Raw genomic sequence first — 21,995 nt, forward strand, 5'->3', positions numbered from 1 at the left:
GAACGTGCCATTTGAGCCAATATATTCTGATTCCTGATTCCTGCGCCAGATTGGCGCTTCTCATCAACTTAAGCAGCACTTCTTTTTTGCGGGACATCATGCAGGACTAGGAGTTTGCTCAGAACCACAAATATTGTTTTCGTTTTTGGAGCAAGCGTTAATCCGGCGCTAACTTAGTTCTGTCACTAAGTTAGTGTCGGATTCTGATGAGATGAAGTCGAAACGATGATTCCATAACTAATATAAACATAATAATATGCTACAACAGAAAATAAGCCATATATTAGCTCAGCCAGGCTCCTCAGGTATACAACAAATGCATACTCATTGACTATCTAAACATCTAAGCAAAATTTTTATTGGAAGCAACTTCAATCAATCGAAAGCTTTTGTCTAAAATTTCAAGGTCATCCACAGGGTACCTTGTCACTACACTAGTTCAGCTCCCACAATCACAAACCCGACTCGTCTACGTCACGATGCAAACAATTCTCAAACTAAATGGAGACAACACCATCGCTTATTTTGGAGCGTCCACCTCCTCCTCTTCATCATCGTCCTTCTCGTACCGCTTCGTTTCACGTCTTCCAACTAGGCAGAAAGCAGCCGACTACCATTAAGCTCGCCTGCCGCGCTGGGCAAACATAGTTCCGGATTTATTCGGGACCCGCTTCCAATTCCATCCACCACACAAAGCTTATCTTATCTGGGGCGCTTTCGATTCGATTCCGACTGGCGTTCGTTTTGTTTTTGGAATTGCTGCTTACGGCACAGAGTAACTGGAAGGCGTCAACATAAATATCACAGAATTACTACTTCGTCGACCGAGTCATTCCTCTAACTGCCAGATTGTTTCCCCAAGAAATTACCACGTCCTAACGCGTCGGACCGAATGGGATAGTCACGTGCCGGATGTTGTCCAGATAGGAACAAACGAGAACCACTTGCGAATAAAACTTTTGTCATTCATTCACTCACGCCACGGTGGTCGGTGTCGCTTAGTCAGTGCAATAAAACGCGAGAAAGAATAAAACTTGTTGCTTTCACAAAACCTAGACTAGACCGGGTGGGTTTCGAGAACGACTGCTACGATCGGGTACCGGGTATCTCTGTGCATCGTCGTTTGCGAGCCGTTGGTAGGTGGGCTCGGACGAAAAGACAAACAAAACCCGCTCGCAGATGGCTGTGCGTTCGTTCAGTCGTTCATTCGATCGCTTGCTCACGGTTTTATCTCCCACCTGTACACACCCGCTGTTCCAGCTGGTTTGTTTTCAAGGGGTAGGTGGTTCTACAGTAGGCAGATCAGTAATTTTTCTAAGTTCGCTTTAGTGTAAATTTGTCTATTCTAACTACATATCGCTTGTCAAACTAGATATTTTTATTTTATTTTTATTTTGCAAGAAATTTAATTTGTGACCATTCAATAATTGAGTTTGACAATAGAATATCAAAAGGTGATTCGAAAAAAATGTTTAATGTTAATCCGTCTGGTATGCAAGTTTCAATTGCATAAATTACAAATAGTTCGAAACTCAAATGTAACGTTGAAGGGGAAAGTCACAAAAATCATTTCAAAAGAATTCAAACTTGTTATTTTCATTGAGAACCTCGGTAGAAGCAATAAACTGTTATGTTTGAAACAGCTACATATTGCCTGCCAAATCAGAATTTTTTGAGGATTTTTAAAAGAATATATCTGCCATCTAATTTGTCACACAACCTTCATTTTGTTTTTTTTTTCATTACGTGATGTGCAGATTGTCAGTTTCATTCGGATGGGCGAAAATCAGGCTGAATAAAAACGTGGTTGAATTCCACACAAGAATAACTCACACTCATCCTGGCCAATTCTAATTACATTAAAAGGTGACAAATTATTCACGTTATCACAACTGACATGCCCAGTATCGGAACACTTAGCTTAGTTTTCGTTCCGCTCTCGAACTACACTCGAATTACCAACCACCAAAGAAACAATGATAATAATACAAGCATCATCCTAGTGTACGAACAATCCAATTCGCTACGCGGGTTGTGAGCGGAGACAGTTTCGGTTTAGATGAATCACGCGGCACTACATGCGTTTGGGTACGTTGACAGGGTGTTTGGTTCGGGGTTGCTTTTTTATTATATTCGATTCTTCTTAATTACCATAAATTTGTAAAATCAAATTAAAAAAAATAAAATAAATATCAAAATAATTTTACTGAAGCAAAACAAGCACCCTGTATAGAGTAGATAACTTTTATTATTTGTTGTGGTTGTCATTCTTGCCATTGCCATTTTTGGAGTGAACTCTGGCTTTCGCAGATCGAGCGCAATTTGCGAGTATTTTTTTTCCTTTATTTGCTCATTTGTTGCACTGTGAATTAAAGTATACAACTGATGGCGAATAGAATGGTAGGAAGGAAACGAACGATGTCATCATGTCGACGAATGTACATATGTGAATTGAAACTCGTTTCGTGGCGTACACCTAAATTGGAAGAGTGCGTCAGGGTTACCACTGTCACTGTCTGATTCGGTTAACAACCGGTTGACGTCAGGCGCGCACCGGAATGATAATGAGTCATTCGTTCTCTTATATGTCTACGGAATTTGTCAACAAAAGTTACCGGTCGTTCGTGTGAAGGGTTAATAAGTATTTTGTGTGCAGGATTCTATTTAAACATCCCGAAAGTTTCGAACGGAAAGCTCTATTAGATTAAAACTTTTAATTCCTCAAAAAATATCTTGTTTAACAAGTAATCTGTAGCTACAGACTAGGCATTATTTTTTTTATTACTTGAGCAAAAATTCATAATATTGCTCAAATTATTTCAGGAAAGATGTGCTTAATTTTCACAATGTGATCCAATGGTAAAACTTAATATGTGACGACTGCCTGTCTACTGAATAACAGAAAAAACAAGGTGCAAAAAGTGCAACCAAAAATCAATATTTGCTAAGAAAATCAATTATTCTCCACTGCATAACTCACTATAGCTCATTAAAGTTGCAACCTGCACCAGCGACATCAAAGTCTAATATCAGTGAAGTCCAGGGATGCCAACGGTACCGATAAACTACATTTTTTTCGGTATATTTACATTTGCACAAGCCGTACAGCCCGCTACAGCGACGCATCACTACAGCTCTTGCCAGAACGGTAACCAAACCGAGTACATTTTCCCGTACAGCAGTAGAATACATTTTTGTTTTGCGGCTGTACTCCGACTGCTCGGTGAGAGTGTGGCGTAGTAAAGTTTGTTCTCTCGCTTTGTACATTTTTCTCTGCATAGTCAAAGGGAGAGGCCCGCACACGAAAGCGGTAATGCCAGCCGTGGCGTAAGTGAGCCGCATTCATTGTAGTCATTTTTGAATAAAAATATTGAAAAGATTGAAAATATTAAAAAATGTAAAATAAGGAAAGAGAAGCTGTACCGCTCGCGTCTGGTGGCTGTACTGGGAACAGTAGTTTCTTGTCATGTTACTGCTTTGCACACAGGCAGCCGTACAGCGCTGGACGTCCTGCACTAGCGGACGACAGCAGCGCAAAGAGAGAAATGAGAATGTAGGCAGAAAAATTACAGCCGCAGAAAAGGTAGGCATTTTGCATCCTTGGTGAAGTCATCTGAGACGCATGGTATTTCAAAAGACGTCCCAAAATGACAAATAAAAAACAATTTTCTATGTTTTCCCCGATTACATTTCGACAAATTGGTGCCAGTAACTGTTTTTTTTCTTTTTAATATGCCACCAATTCTGTTTGGAGATGTTGGAATGTTTTGGCGGTAAGGTGTCGTGTTACAAGTGCAAGCTAGACTAGATTTTAGTTTTAGATTTCAGACATCTGAATGTGAAAATGTTAGATTTTTATTCTCGCTTTTCCATTCTTGATTTTCTATTCACTATTATCCATTTTCAATTTTTGATTTCTTATCTTCAATTCACGATTTTCGTTTTTGGTTTTTCGTTTTTCGATTTTCAATATTTAATTTTCGATTTACGATTTTCGATTTTTAATTTACGATTTTCGATATTCGATTCTGGTTAATCGATTTCCGATAATCGGTTCTTGATTCCCGATTTTCAATTTTACATTTTCGATTTTCGTTTTTCCATTTTTGATTCTCGTTAATTGATTTTCGATTTTTGCATCCGATTTTCAATTTTTAATTTTCGATTTACGATTTTCAATTTACGATTTTTGATATTCGATTCTCGTTAATCGATTTTCGATAATCGATTCCTGATTTCCGATTTTCAATTTTCGTCTTTCCATTTTTGATTCTCGTTAATTGATTTTCGATTTTTAGTTTCCGATTTACGTTTTTCAATTTTTGATTTTCGTTTTCCCATGTTCGGTTTTCGATGTTGGATTTTCGATGTTCGGTTTGAAATTTTCGGTAATCGATTCTAAATTTTCCATTTTCAATTTCAATTTTTGATTTACGAATTTCGATTTTCGTTAATCGATTTTTGATTTTCCGTGCTCGAAGCGCGATTTTCCATTTTTGATTTTCGTTGATTTTCGATTCTCGATTTTCGGTTTTCGATTTTTGATGTTCGATTTTCCATTTTCGATTTTCGTCAATCGATTTTCGATTTACGCTTTTCTGTTTTCTATTTTTGATTCACGTTTTTCAATTTCCGATTTTATATTTTCGTTTCATTTGTGATGTTGAATTTTCATTTTCGATTCTCGATTTTGGATTTTCCATCTTAGATTTCTATTTTTTTTGTTTTATGATTTCTAAGTTTCGATTTTCGTTGATCGATTTCCGATTTTTGATACTCGAATTTTCATTTTCGATTTTCCATTTCGATGTTCGATTTCCTATTTTCGTTAATCAATTCTTGATTTCCGCTTTTCTATTGTCGATTTCGATTTTCGATTTTCAAATTCCGTTAATCGTTTTCCGATTTTCAATTTTTGATTTTCAATTTTGAATTTTCGATTTTCAATTCACGATTTTCGATATTCAATGTTTGCCTCTCGTTAATCGATTTTCAATTTTCATTTATCGATTCTTGATTCCAGATTTTCAATTTTTGTCTTATCAATTTTGATTCTCGTTAATTGATTTTCGATTTTTGGTTTCCGATTTTCGACTTACGTTTTTCAATTTTTGATTTTTGTTTTTCCAGTTTCGGCTTTCGATTTTTGATGTTCGATTTTCGGTTTTCGTTAATCGATTCTGAATTTCGATTTTAATTTTTGATTTACGTTTTTCGATTTTCGTTAATCGATTTCCGGTTCTCCATGCTCGATGTGCGATTTTTGATTTTTGTTAATTGATTTTCGATTCTCGATGATAGATTTTCGATTTTTGTCAATCGATTCACGATTTCCTATTTCTATTTTCGATTCACGTTTTTCAATTTTCGATTTTTCATTTTCATTTCATTTTTGATGCTGGATTTTTTATTTTCGATTCACGATTTTCAATTTTCGTTATTCGTTTTCCGATAATTTTTCGATTTTTGATGTTCGATTTTTCATTATCCATGTTCGATTTCTAATTTGGGCCAAGCGATTCTCAATTTCCGCTTTTCCATTTTCGATTTCGGATTTCCATTTTCGATTCACGTTTTTCAATTTCGGATTTTCTATCTTCGATTTTTAATTTACGAATTAAAATTATCGTTTTTCGTTAATCGATTTCCGCTTCTTGATGCTCGATTTCCGAATTTCCATTAACAGTTTTCTATGTTCGATTTTTCATTTTCAATGCTCGATTTCCAATTTTCGTTAATCAATGCTCGATTTCCGATTGTCCATTCTCGATTTCGACTTTTGATTTACAATTTTCGTTAATCTATTTCCGCTTTTCCATGCTCGATGTTCGCTTTTCCATTTTCGTTAATTGATTATCGATTCTCGATTTTCCACTTTCGATTTTTAATATTCGATTTTGCATTTTCGATTTTCAATTTTAGCCAATTGATTCTCGATTTCCACTTTTCCATTTTCGATTTCGGATTTCGATTCACGTTTTTCAATTTCGGAGTTTCCAGCTTCGATTTCGATTTTTGATTCACGATTTTTAATTTTCGTTGATCGATTTCCGATGCTTGATGCTCGAATTTCGATTTTCAAATTTTGATGTTCGTTTCTCCATTTTCGGTTTCAAATTTTCGTTCATCGATTCTCGATTTTCATTTTTCCATTTTCGATTTTCAATTTTCGTTAATCGATTTCCAATTTTTGATTTTTGTTTTTCGATTTTTAATTTTTAATTCGTTAATCGATTCTTGATTTCCGCTATTCGTTTTTCTATTTTCGACATTCCATTTCAATTTTCAATTTTCTTTAATCACTCTCGATTTCCTATTTTCCAATTTTTATTTTAGATTTCGATTTTTGGTAAACGATTTTTTATTTTTGATTTCCAATTGTCGATTTACACATTTTTCAATTTTTGATTTCCGGTTTTTCATTTTCGGTTTTCGATTTTATATGTACGATTTTCAATTTTCGTTAATCGTTTCTCGATTTCTATTTTTGATTTACAATTTCAATTTTTTATTTACGATTTTCGTCAATCGATTTTTGATGCTCGATTTTCCATTTTCAATTTTCGTTAATCAATTTTCGATTCCCGATTTTCCATTTCAGGTTTTTGTTTTTTGATGTTCGATTTTCCATTTTTGATGTTCGATTTTCACTTTTCGTTAATCGATTCTCGATTTCCGCTTTTCCATATCGGATTTTCATTAATTGATTTTTGATATCCGATTCACATTTTTCGATTTTTCATTTCGGATTTCGGTTTTCAATTTTCGATTTTCGTTAAATGATTTTTGATTTCCGAATCATTTTTTTCCATTTTCGATTTTCGATTTTTGATTCTCAAATTCTGATTTTCCATTGCCGATTTCGATTTTTGATGATCGATTTTTAATTTTCGGTTTTCGTTAATCAACCTCCGGTTTTTGATGCTCGATGTTAGGTTTTCCATTTTCGAATATCGATTTACGAATTTCCATTTTCGATATTCGATTTCCAATTTTCGTTAATCGATTCTCGAGTTTCGCTTTTCCATTTTTGATTCACGATTTTCAATTTTCGTTAATCAATTTTCGATTTTTAATTTTCCATTCGTTAATCAATTCTTGATTTCCGCTATACGATTCTCCATTTTCGATCGTGAATTTTCAATTTCGATTTTTAATTTTCGATTTTCGTTAATCGACTCTCGTTTTTTTCAATTTCTATTTTCGAATTCGATTATTAATACATGATTTTTACGTTTCGATGTTCGATTTACGTTTTTCAATTTTCGTTAATCGATGTTCGTTTTTCGTAAATCGACTTTCGCTTTTCCATTTTCGATTTTCGCTATTCGTTAATCGATTTTTGAATTTCGATTTCCAATTTTCGATTTTTGATGCTCGATTTTCAATTTTTCGTTAATCGATTCTCGTTTTCCGATTTTCCATTTTCGGTATCTATTTTTGATTTACGATTTTCAATTCTTGTTATTTACGTTTTTCAATTTTCGTTAATCGATGTTCGTTTTTCGTTAATCGATTTTCGCTTTTCCTTTTTCGATTTTCCTTATTCGTTAATCGATTTTTGAATTTCGATTTCCAATTTTCGATTTTTGATGCTCGATTTTCAATTATCGTTAGCCGATTCTCGTTTTCCGGTTTTCAATTTTCGGTATCTATTGTTGATTTACGATTTTCAATTCTTGTTAATCGGTTTCCGATGCTCGATGTTTTATTTTCAAATTAGGTTGTTCGATTTTCCATTTTCATTAGTCGATTTTGATTTTCGTAAATCGATTTTCGATATTCGGCTTTCGATTTTCCATTTACGATAATCGATTTTTGATTCGATTTTTCATTTTAGATTTTGGATATTCGATTTACGATTTTCGTTAATCGACTTTCGATTCTCAATTTTCTGGTTTCTTATTCTAAATTCTGTTTCTGGATTCTGTTTCTGAGTTATGTTTCTGAAAGTTTTAGTTTTCAAGGCCACCGGTCATCGCACCAGTCATGGAACAGCCCACAGATTCACAGATTGTTATGCCCTTCGACGCATTCGCAATGTTCTTTCATGCTAAGAAAATTGCAAATAATAGTCAGCGACATTAATGTCATTATCATGTCGACAAACCGGTGCCAATAACTGTCATTTTTCGCGTTTCGTTATTTCCTTTCCAGTGAAGTGCATTTCCGGTATCATCAGAAAATCGTTCAATCCCAAGAAGAACGAATTATTGCCAACTTCAATTCTATCAATTTTGATGGTTATTTTCTGCAAATTGATGACAAGTAAAAACTAGACTAAACAGGTTCATGTTTATAAGCATGATCGTAAGATGTTTGAACAAAGCAAACTAATCTTCATACTTCACTATATTAGGAGGGAGAATCTACATATTTTATCCATCAAATTTAAAGTACGATCTTCCAACGATATAAAACCCTAACCGAGCAATCATAAATATTCGCGAATTAAATAAATTTCTGCCGGCAGATATAACGCATCAGCTGAAATAATCTCACCCATTAATCACAAATTTCCCCGCATAAATCAACTCGAACGAGCCAAGCAAACATTTGCGTTTAATTTTAAGCCACACACACACATACAAACATATTCTATCTCACCATCCAGCGAAGAAAGCTCCGCCAGAGCGCACTTCTGGCACATCATTTGACAACAAGAAACGCCAAACTTCACAAACTCTAAAGTTGTTGCTAATTTTTTTTTCTTTGTTTGCTTCTCACCCATCAATTCACTCACTCCGCCGCACGTTGACTCTCAGAGCAAACGGAACAAAAATTCATCGTACTTTTTAGCAGATGTTCATTTTCCCTCCAACATTGATAATGTCGTGCCATCCGTCCGCCTCGAAGTATGCAATCAAACATCCGTGACTGGGTGCAAAAATTAACAAAACCCAAGCGTCAGAAAGCGGTACCAAAAAGGTGGGATCGTGTGGAAGGGGGAAGGTGTCACAGTATTTTCTACCTCCGCAACGCGGATCGTCATGGCTTGCTGCACGGTTCAGACGAAGCTTGCTGAAATTTGCTGTTTTGACGTTAGGGAAGTTCGCTGGAAAGACGGTTGAAGAACATTGTTCGAATTGCTGGCGATAATTTTTCAAATCATTGAACGCTAACGTCGGGCCAGGACTCATGTCGGCGGAAAAAGTGAAAAGCCACGGAACGCAGACCTTTTCCCCCCATTGAAACTTTCCTTGGCGAGGCGTGAAGGATTTACGAAGAAGCAGAAGCGTTGAAATTTTCTATTGTTTCAGAAGAGGAGGTGTAAACCTCTTACTATTTTTCATATTTGCTTGTAGGTTATGCCTGAGCCCTTTTATCGTCGTTGCAGCAGCATACGCGGGTGCCAGTCAGTACAATTGGCATTGCAAGAACCACGGCGAACGCATCGTCAGCGTCCCCTTATCGGAGCCGAGCTTTTGCAGCGAGCTTCAATTTAACACATGAACGCACACACGTCAGGAGAGCGAATGTGTTTGTGCTTCACTTACAGCGCGCATCAGTGCATCGTCGGAGTTGCTCTATTGTAAATATTTCTTTACTTTGGAAATACAGCGAAGGTAGAGTGAGACGGTGTAAAATGTAAAAAGTTTATTCTAAAAAATATGACACATGACGCATTTGTCAGAAAAATTACAGAGTCGATTCTTAATGTGAAAGTAACTGGTAATGAAAGCTTCGTTTTAGTTTAGATTTTAAAGAGAACAAGATGATGGAAATAGAGGTGGCCACTTTTTCTTTGTTTGAAAGCAATAATAGTTTTCTGTAAAATAATTGAAATATATTTTAACCGCTTTGGTAAACTATTACTGCTTTATCATTCTTCAATACATCCATATTGCGTATGTGGACACCTTTCTTCATGTATGGTCTGCTAAACAGGAAACCATAATGGGACAACCGAATGGTAATAGAGTTTCGCTTAGTCGCCATAAGCAGGTATTTCACCTCGTTCACCGTCCTGGCTGGTGGAAAACGAGAACATGCTGCGGAGCTTCATACAGAGAAAATATTCCATTATTTGGTTTTTCTTCGCTTGACTACACGATGCGGATTGGGAAATTGAACTCGCCTGAAAACAGCGAGGTTGGTATTATGTTCGAATGGTGAAATAGGGAAGCTTATTGTTGGTATCAACATTTTTTCAAGTACAAGTATTTTGCGTAATATCAGACATGTGCTATCTGTTAAAAATATATTGAAATGCCTAGACGAGTAGGTATGTGGCAATTTATTTCTAGTGACAATATCGAATAAACAAGGCCGCTTACATCCAAGAGTCAACTGAGATCACCTTCACTTAGTAAGCAGTTAGAAAATAGCTGACACAATGAGCATGTGGTTATCGCACCTTCATAGTTACATGGTGTTGTTTGTGAATAAAGAGTGCTTTGGCCAAGAAATAGGAATGATGGAGTAGGGTAGGCTCATATTCATCATTCGACTTTCCCGGAAACAGGAATCAGAATATATTAGCTCAAATGGCACGTTCCCCGTATGTAGTTGAAGATTTATGCTTTACCGATGAGCGAGGAAGTAGAATTGGAAGGGTGGTAAAAATGACAGCACAAAAACAAACAGTGGTTTAGTTAACCCTTAAAGGCGCAAACCATTAACCAACCAAAGCTCTGTTCAAGGACCCGGAATATAATGGCGGAGATTTCTGCTTGGCATACAGTACAGTAGATACTAGCGAGTGAGACTGTTCAAATATCATTTCACGACAGTAGAAACCATCTGAGAGCCATCAGTGTAACAACCACTTCTCTCTAGAGAGTATCCTCACATCAAATGTTCCGTAAGGGAAACTAGTATAATATCGCTAGGAGCACGAATTTCCTCACCCCATGCAACCATTTGTGACCACAGCCGTGCATGACTGATAGTAAGATCAACATGATCAATGTTCCGAAGATCAGTAACCTGCAGCCTATATGCACATAATAGTGTTTTTTATTTGAGGTCTATATATAGAGGTTTAATATTTAGAAGAGACTCAAGAACCGCTGTCGGAGTTGCCGTCGATGCGCCAGTTAATACGATGAACGCCATTCTTTACAGGTGGTTGGGCTTGGACTGGATCGTCTCTCTTCTGCCAACACCCAAGACATCCATATGACAGTATTGAACGTACATTTGTCGTATGAATCCATTAAGACCCCAAGTTATCCCGAAAGTTCGTATGTCGAAAATCCAAGCTCATTGAGATTCTTCAACAAACCGTCGGCAACCAGGCTCCATAGCAAAAATGACAGAACGTCACCCTAAAAACAACCGCAAATACTCAACTTCCTTATCTCTGCCTGTCTCAGCGACGAGCAATGAATGCGGTTACTAAGCATTGCGTTTATCCAATCCGTAATAAATGCAGATACTCCATGACCACGCGTCGCTCCCAGAATAGACTGCAAGAACATATTGTCAAAAGAAGCCTCAATATCTTGAAATACACCCAAGTAGGATTGATGGAGCGAGACCTTTTCAACATCGTGAAGCAAAGTGATCGTGAATTTCCAACGCTGATATGCATGTTGTATTTTGTGCAATGGATATTCAGCTAAGCTCATGTTCCTGATATGGTGATCGATTACTCGTACTAAAACTTCTTGAAGAAAAGTACATAATTAGTTATAGAGTACATAGGTTATATTTCGATTTTCGGTCCGGAGAAAATGTAACGACGGTCGATATACTATCGATATACTATTTATCCGACGTTTCTGCGACATATAATGCACCTTTTTCAGGGAATTACGTTGGTTACCGCGATAACCAATTTAATTCCTCGAAAAAGGCACAATATGTGTAGCCGAAACGTCGGATAGTAAGTATATCAACCGTTGTTAGATTCTCTCCAAACTGAAAGCCGAAATATAACTGAAAATAACTAAGCTGATAGGCCTTAAGTCCTTGGCGCGACCGCTCTTCTATGGATATAAATCTAACAGTTTTTTTTCCTTTTTGCAGCAAGTGTGTGTCGAAAGCACAATTGAGACCATTCTGTTCGTTCGTCACATAAGCGCCATTTAAGAAGTTCATTTAAAAATACATAGATTTGGTGAGAATTTTAATTAACCTTCTAGCCTCGTTCAGACTAGAGACATACGTTTTGCCAGCCAGCCCGCTCTGTAGATGTAAAACATATCTTATATGCACTACGAGCTGACCAGAAAGCCCTGAAATTATCACGCTGACGGCGATTCTAAGCTCATTCCTTCTTCATTCTTTCAAACTCATCCCTCTACCGAGGAGTTCCCCTAATCAATTTAACAGTATGAAGAAGACAAGCTTTTTCGTAAGCTGTCGTATCCACAATGCCATTCAAGTCCTCTAGTTGACTAATTGTCGGAAAATATCCCTAAAATTTGATCGCCAACTTTTTCCAAAAAAGGGCCCAGTTTGTAGATTTAGGATTACGGTATGTTACATCGAGATGCTCGAGAAATAGTTCAGTTTCATTTGAAACCTGCAATTTCCCCAGCTCAGACGAAATTCTTTCCGAGCCAAGTGTTATGTCTAACACCTCCTTTCTCCCAGACCTCGCAAAAGTTGGTCGGTTTCCTACTTACAAAATATGCAGATTTGCACTACTTTCGTGCTTCATCAGTTTAGAGCCTCTCAGGTTGATGTCTGACCTGCCCTAAATGTACATCATCGAGCATTGGCATCACTGTCCATAATGAAGCTGCTACTATATGATACAAAGCTTTTGGAATCATCAGAAGGTGATGTTGATTCGTTATGCGGCAGATATGCCGAATATATACACTTTTTACCTATGTTAGCGACAGCCAGAGTTACTGTGACAGTACAGATATCGAGAGTTGTGAGCTCCGAAATGAAGCAAGAATGCACGCACGAGGCATGAGGCACGAGGCATGAGTTTACGGTTCCAAAATTAAGCATGAAGCGAAAAATTCAAGCTTACTCAAATCAATACATATGAGCGGCACATCTCAATTTACTTCAGCCGTACAAGAGTGTTTCAGGATGTGTTTAGCATAGTTATTTTGAATTCATGACTAATCATGACGATATTTTTAGGAGGGCTGGTCGCTTTCTGAAGTTATTTTTTCATATCGTTTTTTTCTGGATACGCCATGTTTGCTTTAGCTTGACGGTGCCAATTATTTCTGTTCGCATTTGAAATTCCTTAATACTAGATAGAACAATTTTAGAAAGTGTTTTACTTGAAAAAAGGGGAAATTTTAGTTTAAAATTATTTGAGATTTGAAATTACTTGTTAACATTCTAAGGGAATCAATTTTAGGTTTTCTTATAACTAGGAATATAGATCGATACACAAAATACACTAATTTGATTTTAATAATATTAAGGGCGGCAATTAGTGACTAGAATTAGTATCAGATGCCGTTTCCGGAACAGGGAAAAGAGTGGACAACAATGATAGGGAGAAGAAGAGCAAAACGTACAGCTTTATGGCGAACGGAAGATCACTGACTTGACATCATGAACTGGAACGCCGGTCTATATTTACCGTATTTAAAAATAGATGAATGAGGGATATATTGGGAAGATCATGAATTGCCAGCATATTCCGAACCGGAACGTTGAATGGACAACCTCGCACCCGAAGGGAATCATCTAGCTAAGATATGGCACCGCAATACTCTGCGCACGACCAGACCACATGTTCGATGTCGTGATAGCCATCGCCAAAAGTGCAGAAACCGCTCTCCACTAGCCTAATACGATGGGTATGCTCATCCAACATGTAGTAATTTGCAAGTAGAAGGGACAACATACGAATGTAGTCACGCATCTCCATGAACAAGGATTTCGTCATGATACTTAGGGGATCATTGAACATAGCCACCTTTCTGAGCCTCCAATCCTGCATGAGACTTGCCAACTAGAGAAGACGAGATATACTGAAAGATTTATTGAAACTAATTGATTTTTCATAAATATCACCATCTAGCATCCGCCTTTTTATTTCCCGAAATGGAATAATGAAACGGGGCCCAAACTAAGATAAACTAGTATGGTTTTCCAATTAAAACCCTCCAGAGTTCCCTTATTTATCCCAGAAAATACGGAGAGTGCTTCCCATACTTTATCGAACGGAGGGCTTCCATAGAACTTGAAGTATTTGGGTTCAATGACAGAGACTTCGAGCTGCCTTAGCGTGCTCAAATTCTCAAGACATTCATCGATGTCATTCACGTAAAATCTGTAGCGAAGGGGGCTTAGATATGACCTCTACTCCAGGGGTCATTGCTAAGCCCCCTTCGCTACAGATTTTACGTTACGGCATCATGAAGCTAAATCGCGAAGTTTTTCAATCGCTGTGGAACATGAATGAAAACTCAGTCAAAGGCCTCCTTTATATCCAAGAAAATTGCTGACATTTGCACTTTGCTAGCACAGGTTCTTCCTTTTGCCTTTGCGGACGCCAGGTTGTATATCTGGCAGGAAGCCATTTGCTTTTACTCAATTGTTGAGACGGACTGAGATAATTTTCTCGAATAACCTCTGTATACAGGGCAGCACCGCAATCGGCCGATACGAGTTGTGATCGGAGGTGTTTTCCTAGTTTTGGAAGGACGACGACCTTCATTTGTTTACAATCATGGGGAACAATGTTATCTTCAAGGAGCTTATTGAATAAACTCTGCAAGCAACTTTTCGCAGTCAGAGAGAATTTGCAATAAAATAAATTTGATTCAGTCTGACCACGGAGCGATGATTCGTTCGAGTTATCTGTATCTAGCGATTTGAGCATTCCACGCTTTCGTTAATACTGCATTAGTTACGCATACGTCTGGCCAGGTCCCAAAGAGAGCTCATCGATGATCCTTGCGTTGACCCTTCAACGAACCGGTGTTAGTAATCAAGCTTTTGTTTTTGTGTTTCGAACATCCAAAAAATTCTACTAAGCGGAGGACTCTTCATCGTGTATAGCATGAGTAGTCATTATTCCAACATGGGGTGGAATATCGTCCGCGGGTGTTCGTACTGGGTACTGGTATCAAGAATCAAGCCAACCAGAAATTCCTACTCTTCCTCCGGAGGAAGTTCTTGTTTTGATTCGATACTTATGGATATAGCGGACGAGTAACTCTTTCAAATAACGTTTCGTCTGAAATTTTATTTATCCAGCAATAAGTTGAATCTCTGGCTGAAGTTAAGGGACACTTCGGGTTTTAGGTGTTCCAAGAAGTGCCTACTTTGCTACATTTTTGTAACTCCTATTCGGTAACCCTTCAAGGTACATTCCCGGGCCTTTACTTGGAGAATTAGGTGAGGAAATGATTTTCCTCTTATGAGAGCTTATATGCACACTACATGATGTTCCTTCAATGAGCTCGTCAGATTTGGGTTCATTAGTGAATAAGAAAGCGTAGAAATTAGTCAAGGCGTAGAATTTAGTCAAGGCGGTGGGATTTCTCTAAAAAAACCATTTCAGGAGATCATGTGACATCTTACCACAGTAAGGACACTTTTCAGCATTCCTAGCGCAAGAATCATGCACACATCGTGGCTAGTTGCTACAATGGGTAGCTGTATGGCCCAATTTTTTGCAACGAAGCCAGTTCATGACCCGTGGCACAGAAACGCGACCAAGTAGACGAATGTGGTCTAAAAGGACACATTTCGGAAAAGTAAACCCAACAAAAGTCACGAGAAATATGGTTATGAAGACTAAGTTGTTTCATTGTTCTCTACGCTTTTTGATGAACGCAACTGCTGGCAAGGCAGAATTTTCACTGACTTAGGTGAAGAGTTTGTGAAAAAGCCAACCCCACACTTACTTCACCAGTAAGGCCTATTTCGATTACTACTCCATCAATCTCTACTTCCCTGGTGGGTACGTGGATACAATACTTCTTTGTAAAGAGCTTGCAGTGAACAATCTGGTTTGCTTGTTCTAGGTCGCTAAAAGATACTCCGATTTAATCGGACACGGTCGAGTTCAGTTTAGCCAGACCATGCGAAATATCGATGATGTGAAATGATTTATTTTTGACTGTCGGGGTCAGTTGAATTCGATGGATATAGTTTGTGTCGAAAAGAAGGCCGCTCGTCGTTAACCCCAACCCCCATTTCATTAAAAATATTAAATTTCAAAATAATGGTACTCAGCCGCGTTCTAACCAAACTTGTTGCGGTTTTTTAGAAACGATTACAAAATTTGTCTAGTTTTAGGAACCAAGACCATCTTTCCGGAAATGACCGTAGCTCCGCATATATTGTTGGGAGTACTGGGGTTACCTCCCTTTCCGAAAAACGAAGAACGTTAATACCGGTTTTCAAACCCGTCTTGCGACACATAAAACTTTATGATTTTGTAAAACAAATGTATTGGAAACCATTCTGAAGGTTTTTGGTGGAAATGGCCAAACTCCAGGGTATTCCGGGAACCTGATTCCTGCGGTAAATCTAATACAAACGGAGGAACCAGGTTCCCGAAATACCCTGGGGTGTAGCCAATTTGATCAAAAACCCACAAATCGTCCTCCTCTGTACTTGTTTTGCATAATCTTGAAATTTTACATGTCGCAAGACGGAAATTATAACTGCTTGAAAAGTGTCCTCTTTGCCGGAGGAACCCAGTTTCCGGAACACCCTAGGTTGTGACCATATTCTACCAAAAACTCCCAAAATGTCCTCCAGTTTTTTGCAAAATCATGACATTTTACTTACATCAAGACGGGTATTATAACCTGTCGAAAAATGCATTTTTTAGCGGAGGAACCAGGATCCCGGAATACCCTGGGTGTGTCCAATTCAACCAAAAAAACTCAAAATATCCTCCACTGTACTTGATTTGCAGAATCATGAGGTTTAACATGCCGCAAGAAGGGTTTTATAACCGGTTCAAAAGTACCCTCTTTGCCGGAGGAATCAGGTTTCTGGAATACCCTGGGGTTTGGTCATCCTAAACCCCAAAATGTCCTCCAGTGCACTTGTTTTGTAAAATCATGAAGTTTGACATGCCGCAAGGTGAGTTTTAAAACCGGTCGAAAAATATCCTTTTTGACGGATTATAAAACACAGAATATCCTGGTGTGTGGCCAAATCGACCAAAAAACCTTAAAAATGTCCTCTAGTGCACTTGTTTTGCAAAATTTATCGGAAGAAATGGGAAATATTTGGAACAAAATGAAAAATAGTGGAAGGTAAGGCCGATTTCTGATACTACCCCATAAATCTCTACCTCCCTAGCGGGTACGTAGATACAATACTTCTTCGTAAAGAACTTGCAGCGAGCAATCTGTTTTGCACGTCAGATTATGCGAAATATCGACGGCATTATTTTTTTTATCCGGAATTGGACCATCCAGGGGTCGGTTGAATTCGTGTCGAAAAGTAGACCGCTCACCATTAGACCTGCCATGACGTTGATTATTTGGCGAAATGTTCGAAAAATTCGGGAAAAATTTAGAATAAAATAAAAAAGAATAGAATTAATTTTTCACTCTGTTTCAAATATTTCCTGCTCTTTCCGATAGAAATTTACTTTCTCGGATGTGTGAGTTGTCGGTTGTACAATCCATTAACGAAAGGTGCATTCAAATAGCTACCAGACCCCTTCCGGCGCCTTACACACACTGTCTGAAAGATCGTCACTGTGGAAAGGAATCATTCCATAATAGCAAGAAATAAATACACCAGAACAAAAGAAAAGTTGAAAAAATCCGTTTCGATTTTTTGTTGGAAAACAGGACATAAGGCATTTTTTGACTGCATCTACAGATGGCTTGCCCAACATAAATTTTTTTATTAGAACAATTTCCACCTCTTATATTCTACAATATTGGGTAACATTTTCCGTCCTAATGTGGCACACAATGTGATTAACAGCCAGCTACCTTCACCCTCTTCAATTTAGCCCCTCTTCTTACACTCACTACACCCCCTGAACAGCATACCCCTAAGTTGTATCTAACCACTTTGACAACAAATGCCATTTTACCCATCGTTACAAACGCAATGAAGCTCATTCCACCCACCATCACCACAAGAGGAAAAGGGCAAGATATTTCTTACTTATCCACCGGTTGGCTAGAAGACTACCGCTTCCCAAGAATAGGGTGCCAAAATGAGCTGACTGATGGAACCGATAAGCGGCTACATCAGCAAACACCTCCTAACCTATTTGGCTTTAGCTTCAGCCCGTCGTGGAGGGCGAGCAAAACGGAAGCCGAAGTCAGCTTAAAAGCTTTTAGTTATAAAACAAGATAAAATAGTGGTTTCTCTTGGTTGGAACCCCGTGCTAGTTGAAGCTCGTCCGATCCTACGGAAAAGGATGCTAGCTGCTACTAGCTAATACCTGTTGCAATGAATAAAACAGCCAGAACTTACGCTCTTCGCACTGTGAACAATATCGGTACTCACCTGAAATCAAAATTTCGGCAGTAGCAGCATCAGTAGCAGCAACAGAAAAAAAAGAGAAAAAGAAAAAAAATCATTAGAAATAGGTTCACTTCCGGTTTTTTGGTGGTAGGGCAGCGACGGCCGCGCCGCATAGTAATTAAATCTGCTCAACGAAGCAAAATGAAATATATATAAGAAGAGCCTAACAACTTGGATCATGATTGCTCACGGTGAAAACAGTGAAAAAAATCTGAAAATAAAAGAGAAAGAAGGAAAATCAACAACATTAAACGAAGTGAAATAATTTGATTTGCAGGGGCGAAATGAAACTTGACTTCGTTTGTGGGGTGAAGAAGAAAAATTAAAAACATTGAACGAAAAAATGAAAATCAATTTGTGCGCCAAAAATGAAAAGGTTTTCCCTCAAGCTATCATTTTTTTTTTGCTTCAGTTCACGCTTCAATTTTTTCATTTCGAAGCTTACCCTCTCGCGCCGAGACTAACCGCACCGGTGCCGGCCGCTCCCGTGAGGGCTAACGCTTTGTAGCGTGCCTGTTCCTCGGTCGGTAGCACAATATCCACCGAGCGGGATCGTATCGCACCGCTTCCGGGTACCGCCAGCAGTGTCAGCTCCCCTTCCGGTGGTTTCAGTTCTTCGGTTTTCGCACCGGTCACCTTGGTGAAACAGCTGTCCACCGAAGCGGCCCGGTCCCGCTTCAGGTCCGGTACCTGCAGAAAGATGTCCTGTACAAAGTCAGACGCAGCTGGTGCGACGGCGATTCTTTCCGGTTGGTGTTGCGGTGTATCTTCGTTGTCATCGACGAGTTCGTCGGACGAGAGCGACGGTTTTGAGCAGGCATCGTCGTCGTCGGGAGGTACGATGATGTGGATGTCCTTCGAGAGCTCGGTAGAGGATACATTTTCCAGCGAGCTACCCGTTGGTTCTACGAAAATCGCTTCCTGGCGGGAAATTGATCGGCGACGGGTACGCGTTGGTATACCGTCTACACTGGGCTCGTCCACCACGGGTGAACTGGGAGGCACTTGGATCGTCGGGGACGGAGGAGGGAACACGGAGCTGAGTGGTGTTATCGGTGGTGGCGAACCGATTGGAAGCAGTGGAAGCGTCGGATAGCTAGTGTCGAACATCGGAGGTGGCGGCAGGACGGGACCCATCGGGTCAACCTCCAGTGTCGCCAGATCTCCGAGCTCGTCTTCCGGGTCATCTCCGTTGGTTGGTGAGAGGGTGAAGGTAATCCCACACGGTGATACGATTGGAGGGGGTAGCAAAGTATTGCTGCATGTTACGTCGTAACTGAACCCGTAATTCTGATCGTCGTAGTCTTCTTCTTCTTCTTCGTTATCGTCTTCTCCGTCACTGCTGGACGAGGACGAACTATAGCTGAACGTTTGATATTCTCCACTGTCGTAGTACTGGCGCTGGTCGACTCCCGTTATCCGGCGGTACTCCTCCAAATACAGACAATGGATGCACGGGGGTGGTGTTTTTGAGCTTGATTTGCGCCGTTGGAAGCGCTTTGGCACATCCAGGAAGGCAGCAGCTACGGCTGCCTGGGAATCTTCGACTGCACCGGTTAGGTCAAAACTACGAGAGCGTTGTCCGCTGCTCTGCGGTACTTGCAGTAACTGACCAGAGGACGAGTCGTCCGTTGAGCTTTGCTGTACTTTGAGGAACTGATTAGCGCGTTGTGCTTCGAGTTGAATTTCGTCAAATGATGCTGAGCGAACCTGCAAAACAAAGCGTTCGATTATATCAAATTCTAAACCGATTCCATCGAATCTTACTTGTTTGGGCACTTCGAGACTGCTCTGCGTTTTCATCTCCGCACCAGTCGGGGTCCGTGACCTAGTGAAAGTGTTCCGCAGGCGGTGCATAGTGCCGAACGGGAACAATGCGAATCGCTATTCCCTCGTAGCCGACCGGTTCGCGACAACTGCTGTTGTAGCGACGATGGCCTAGACGAAGGTCCAACTGGGCTAGAGTGATGATCGCGCTGACCTTTGCAAATTATCGGCCATTGTTCCACGCGAGCAACGACGTGGCCACCAACCGTGGATGTCCACGTCCACCGATCTGTCAGTTCTGTTCGGTGCTGGGTTTTACTTCTTCTTCTCCTGCTACGGTTAATTCTGACTTGGCTAGTTCTTCGCGGCGGTGGAGGCTGTCCTTGCTGCTGGAAAAAAAGGTTGAAGAAAAAACACAAATTGCTGGATTAGTGGGGGTATTTCCGTACAACAGGCGCGTATTCATAATGAATGGGTTTCCGCTTGGAAAGTGGGTATTAAGTTGGGTCACGCAAAGCTTGCCGGCAAGCCAGGGTGGGATTTAGACCCCTCCCCCTCGCTAGCACGCCGATAAGTGAATGCTGCCACTGTGTAGAGACATGTGCTGAAAGCCGGTTTCGGTCGTTGTCGGTGTAATACAATTTGAACCGATGGCGATAAGAAAAGCTGCTTGCCTCCGAGTCTGAATCCGCAAACTTTTCCACCATCTGGATGCTACTTACCAACCTATACCGTGGCTACCAGCAGCACCGTGGGACGACGATTGGAAATGTAATTATTCAACAAATCCCTTAAAGCAGGCAAAACCCGTCACCAGACGCCCATTTATGTCAATCAAAGTGGGCTTTGCCGGGCTGCGGCAGCGCTAACAAATGGTCGATACTTAGGGAAATTCGGTTGTCATAATTGTGTCACCGGTTTCGTACAAAAATGAATAAAATATTTTGCACGCAGACGTGTTTCGAGGGTCGGTTTCGAATTGATGGCAGATTTTAGTATGAATTATTTTACTTATTTCAAGTGTACAGAAGGCTTCAAAATTTTCTTTAAATATTCAAATGTTACCTGGAAAAAAATTGCCATCGACTTATATGAATTCCATACTCTATCTCTTGACATCTAGAGAATCTGGCACATTCAAAATAATTGAATGTTGTTAATTGTCGAACACATTAGTTTTAGAATTCTGTTCAAAATTAGTTAATAAATAGTTAATAAATTTATGAACATTGTTGATAAACTTGTTGTTGATGATTTTATCCTTAAATTTAGGAATATTGTTCACGGTACCACTACAGGACGCGAATTGACTCATGATTAATCATCTTGATCATGACGCGGTGAAATGTTCGCTTCATCGGTTATCGTACAACGAGTAGTACATAATTTTAGTGCTAAGTTTTTTTTACTTCACATTTAAGTTTGAGGTAGCATTAAGTTTTCTTTTTCCGTCTTTTTAGTTTTGTTTTAGCAACGTCTACTCCGCATGCTTGCTGGCGATCGAATCTTCACGTTGGAGTACCGCGTCTAAGTACCTTAACGGGACGTGGAGATTGACGGTGTACTCACGGAGTCGTATCTGAGCGTAGAAGACTTGTTGAAGCATTGAGTTGGCCGTTTCAAGGATTCATCGCCTGAGTCAGATAAGATACTTCACACTCTTTTCGAGGGACATTCGCAGAATCTGCTCTACCTAACTATGTCAATGTTGGCAAGGTTCGTCTGTCGCTTGGTCTTTTAGTAGCCCGGTTTATGAACTGTTTTAGTTTTTGAAAAGTTTGATCATACGGCCACCTAGTATGACAATTTGGCTTGTGCGGAGAGTATCATGAGGAACACGT

The 21,995-nt window shown here is 39.4% G+C and overlaps 1 protein-coding gene across 6 annotated transcripts in view; it reads right to left on the reverse strand.

The window, feature by feature from the left end:
- Positions 1-21,995, reverse strand: part of LOC131691114 (eye-specific diacylglycerol kinase) — a 256,899-nt gene that overhangs the window by 75,732 nt on the left and 159,172 nt on the right. For 3 of the 6 annotated variants that reach the window (XM_058977302.1, XM_058977326.1, XM_058977300.1), the window contains 3 exons: positions 20,155-20,540; positions 18,833-20,097; positions 18,578-18,598 (listed from right to left, as the gene is read on the reverse strand). In XM_058977302.1, the coding sequence (XP_058833285.1) occupies positions 18,578-18,598; positions 18,833-20,097; positions 20,155-20,244 (1,376 nt within the window). In that variant the 5' untranslated portion in view covers positions 20,245-20,540. Of the gene's footprint in view, positions 1-767; positions 812-18,577; positions 18,599-18,832; positions 20,098-20,154; positions 20,544-21,995 lie in introns of those variants that run through there. The other 3 variants (XM_058977309.1, XM_058977319.1, XM_058977342.1) reach the window with 3 other exon arrangements.

The sequence above is a fragment of the Topomyia yanbarensis genome, chromosome 1 (genome assembly GCF_030247195.1).
Source record: "Topomyia yanbarensis strain Yona2022 chromosome 1, ASM3024719v1, whole genome shotgun sequence".
Taxonomy (NCBI): Eukaryota; Metazoa; Arthropoda; class Insecta; order Diptera; family Culicidae; genus Topomyia; species Topomyia yanbarensis.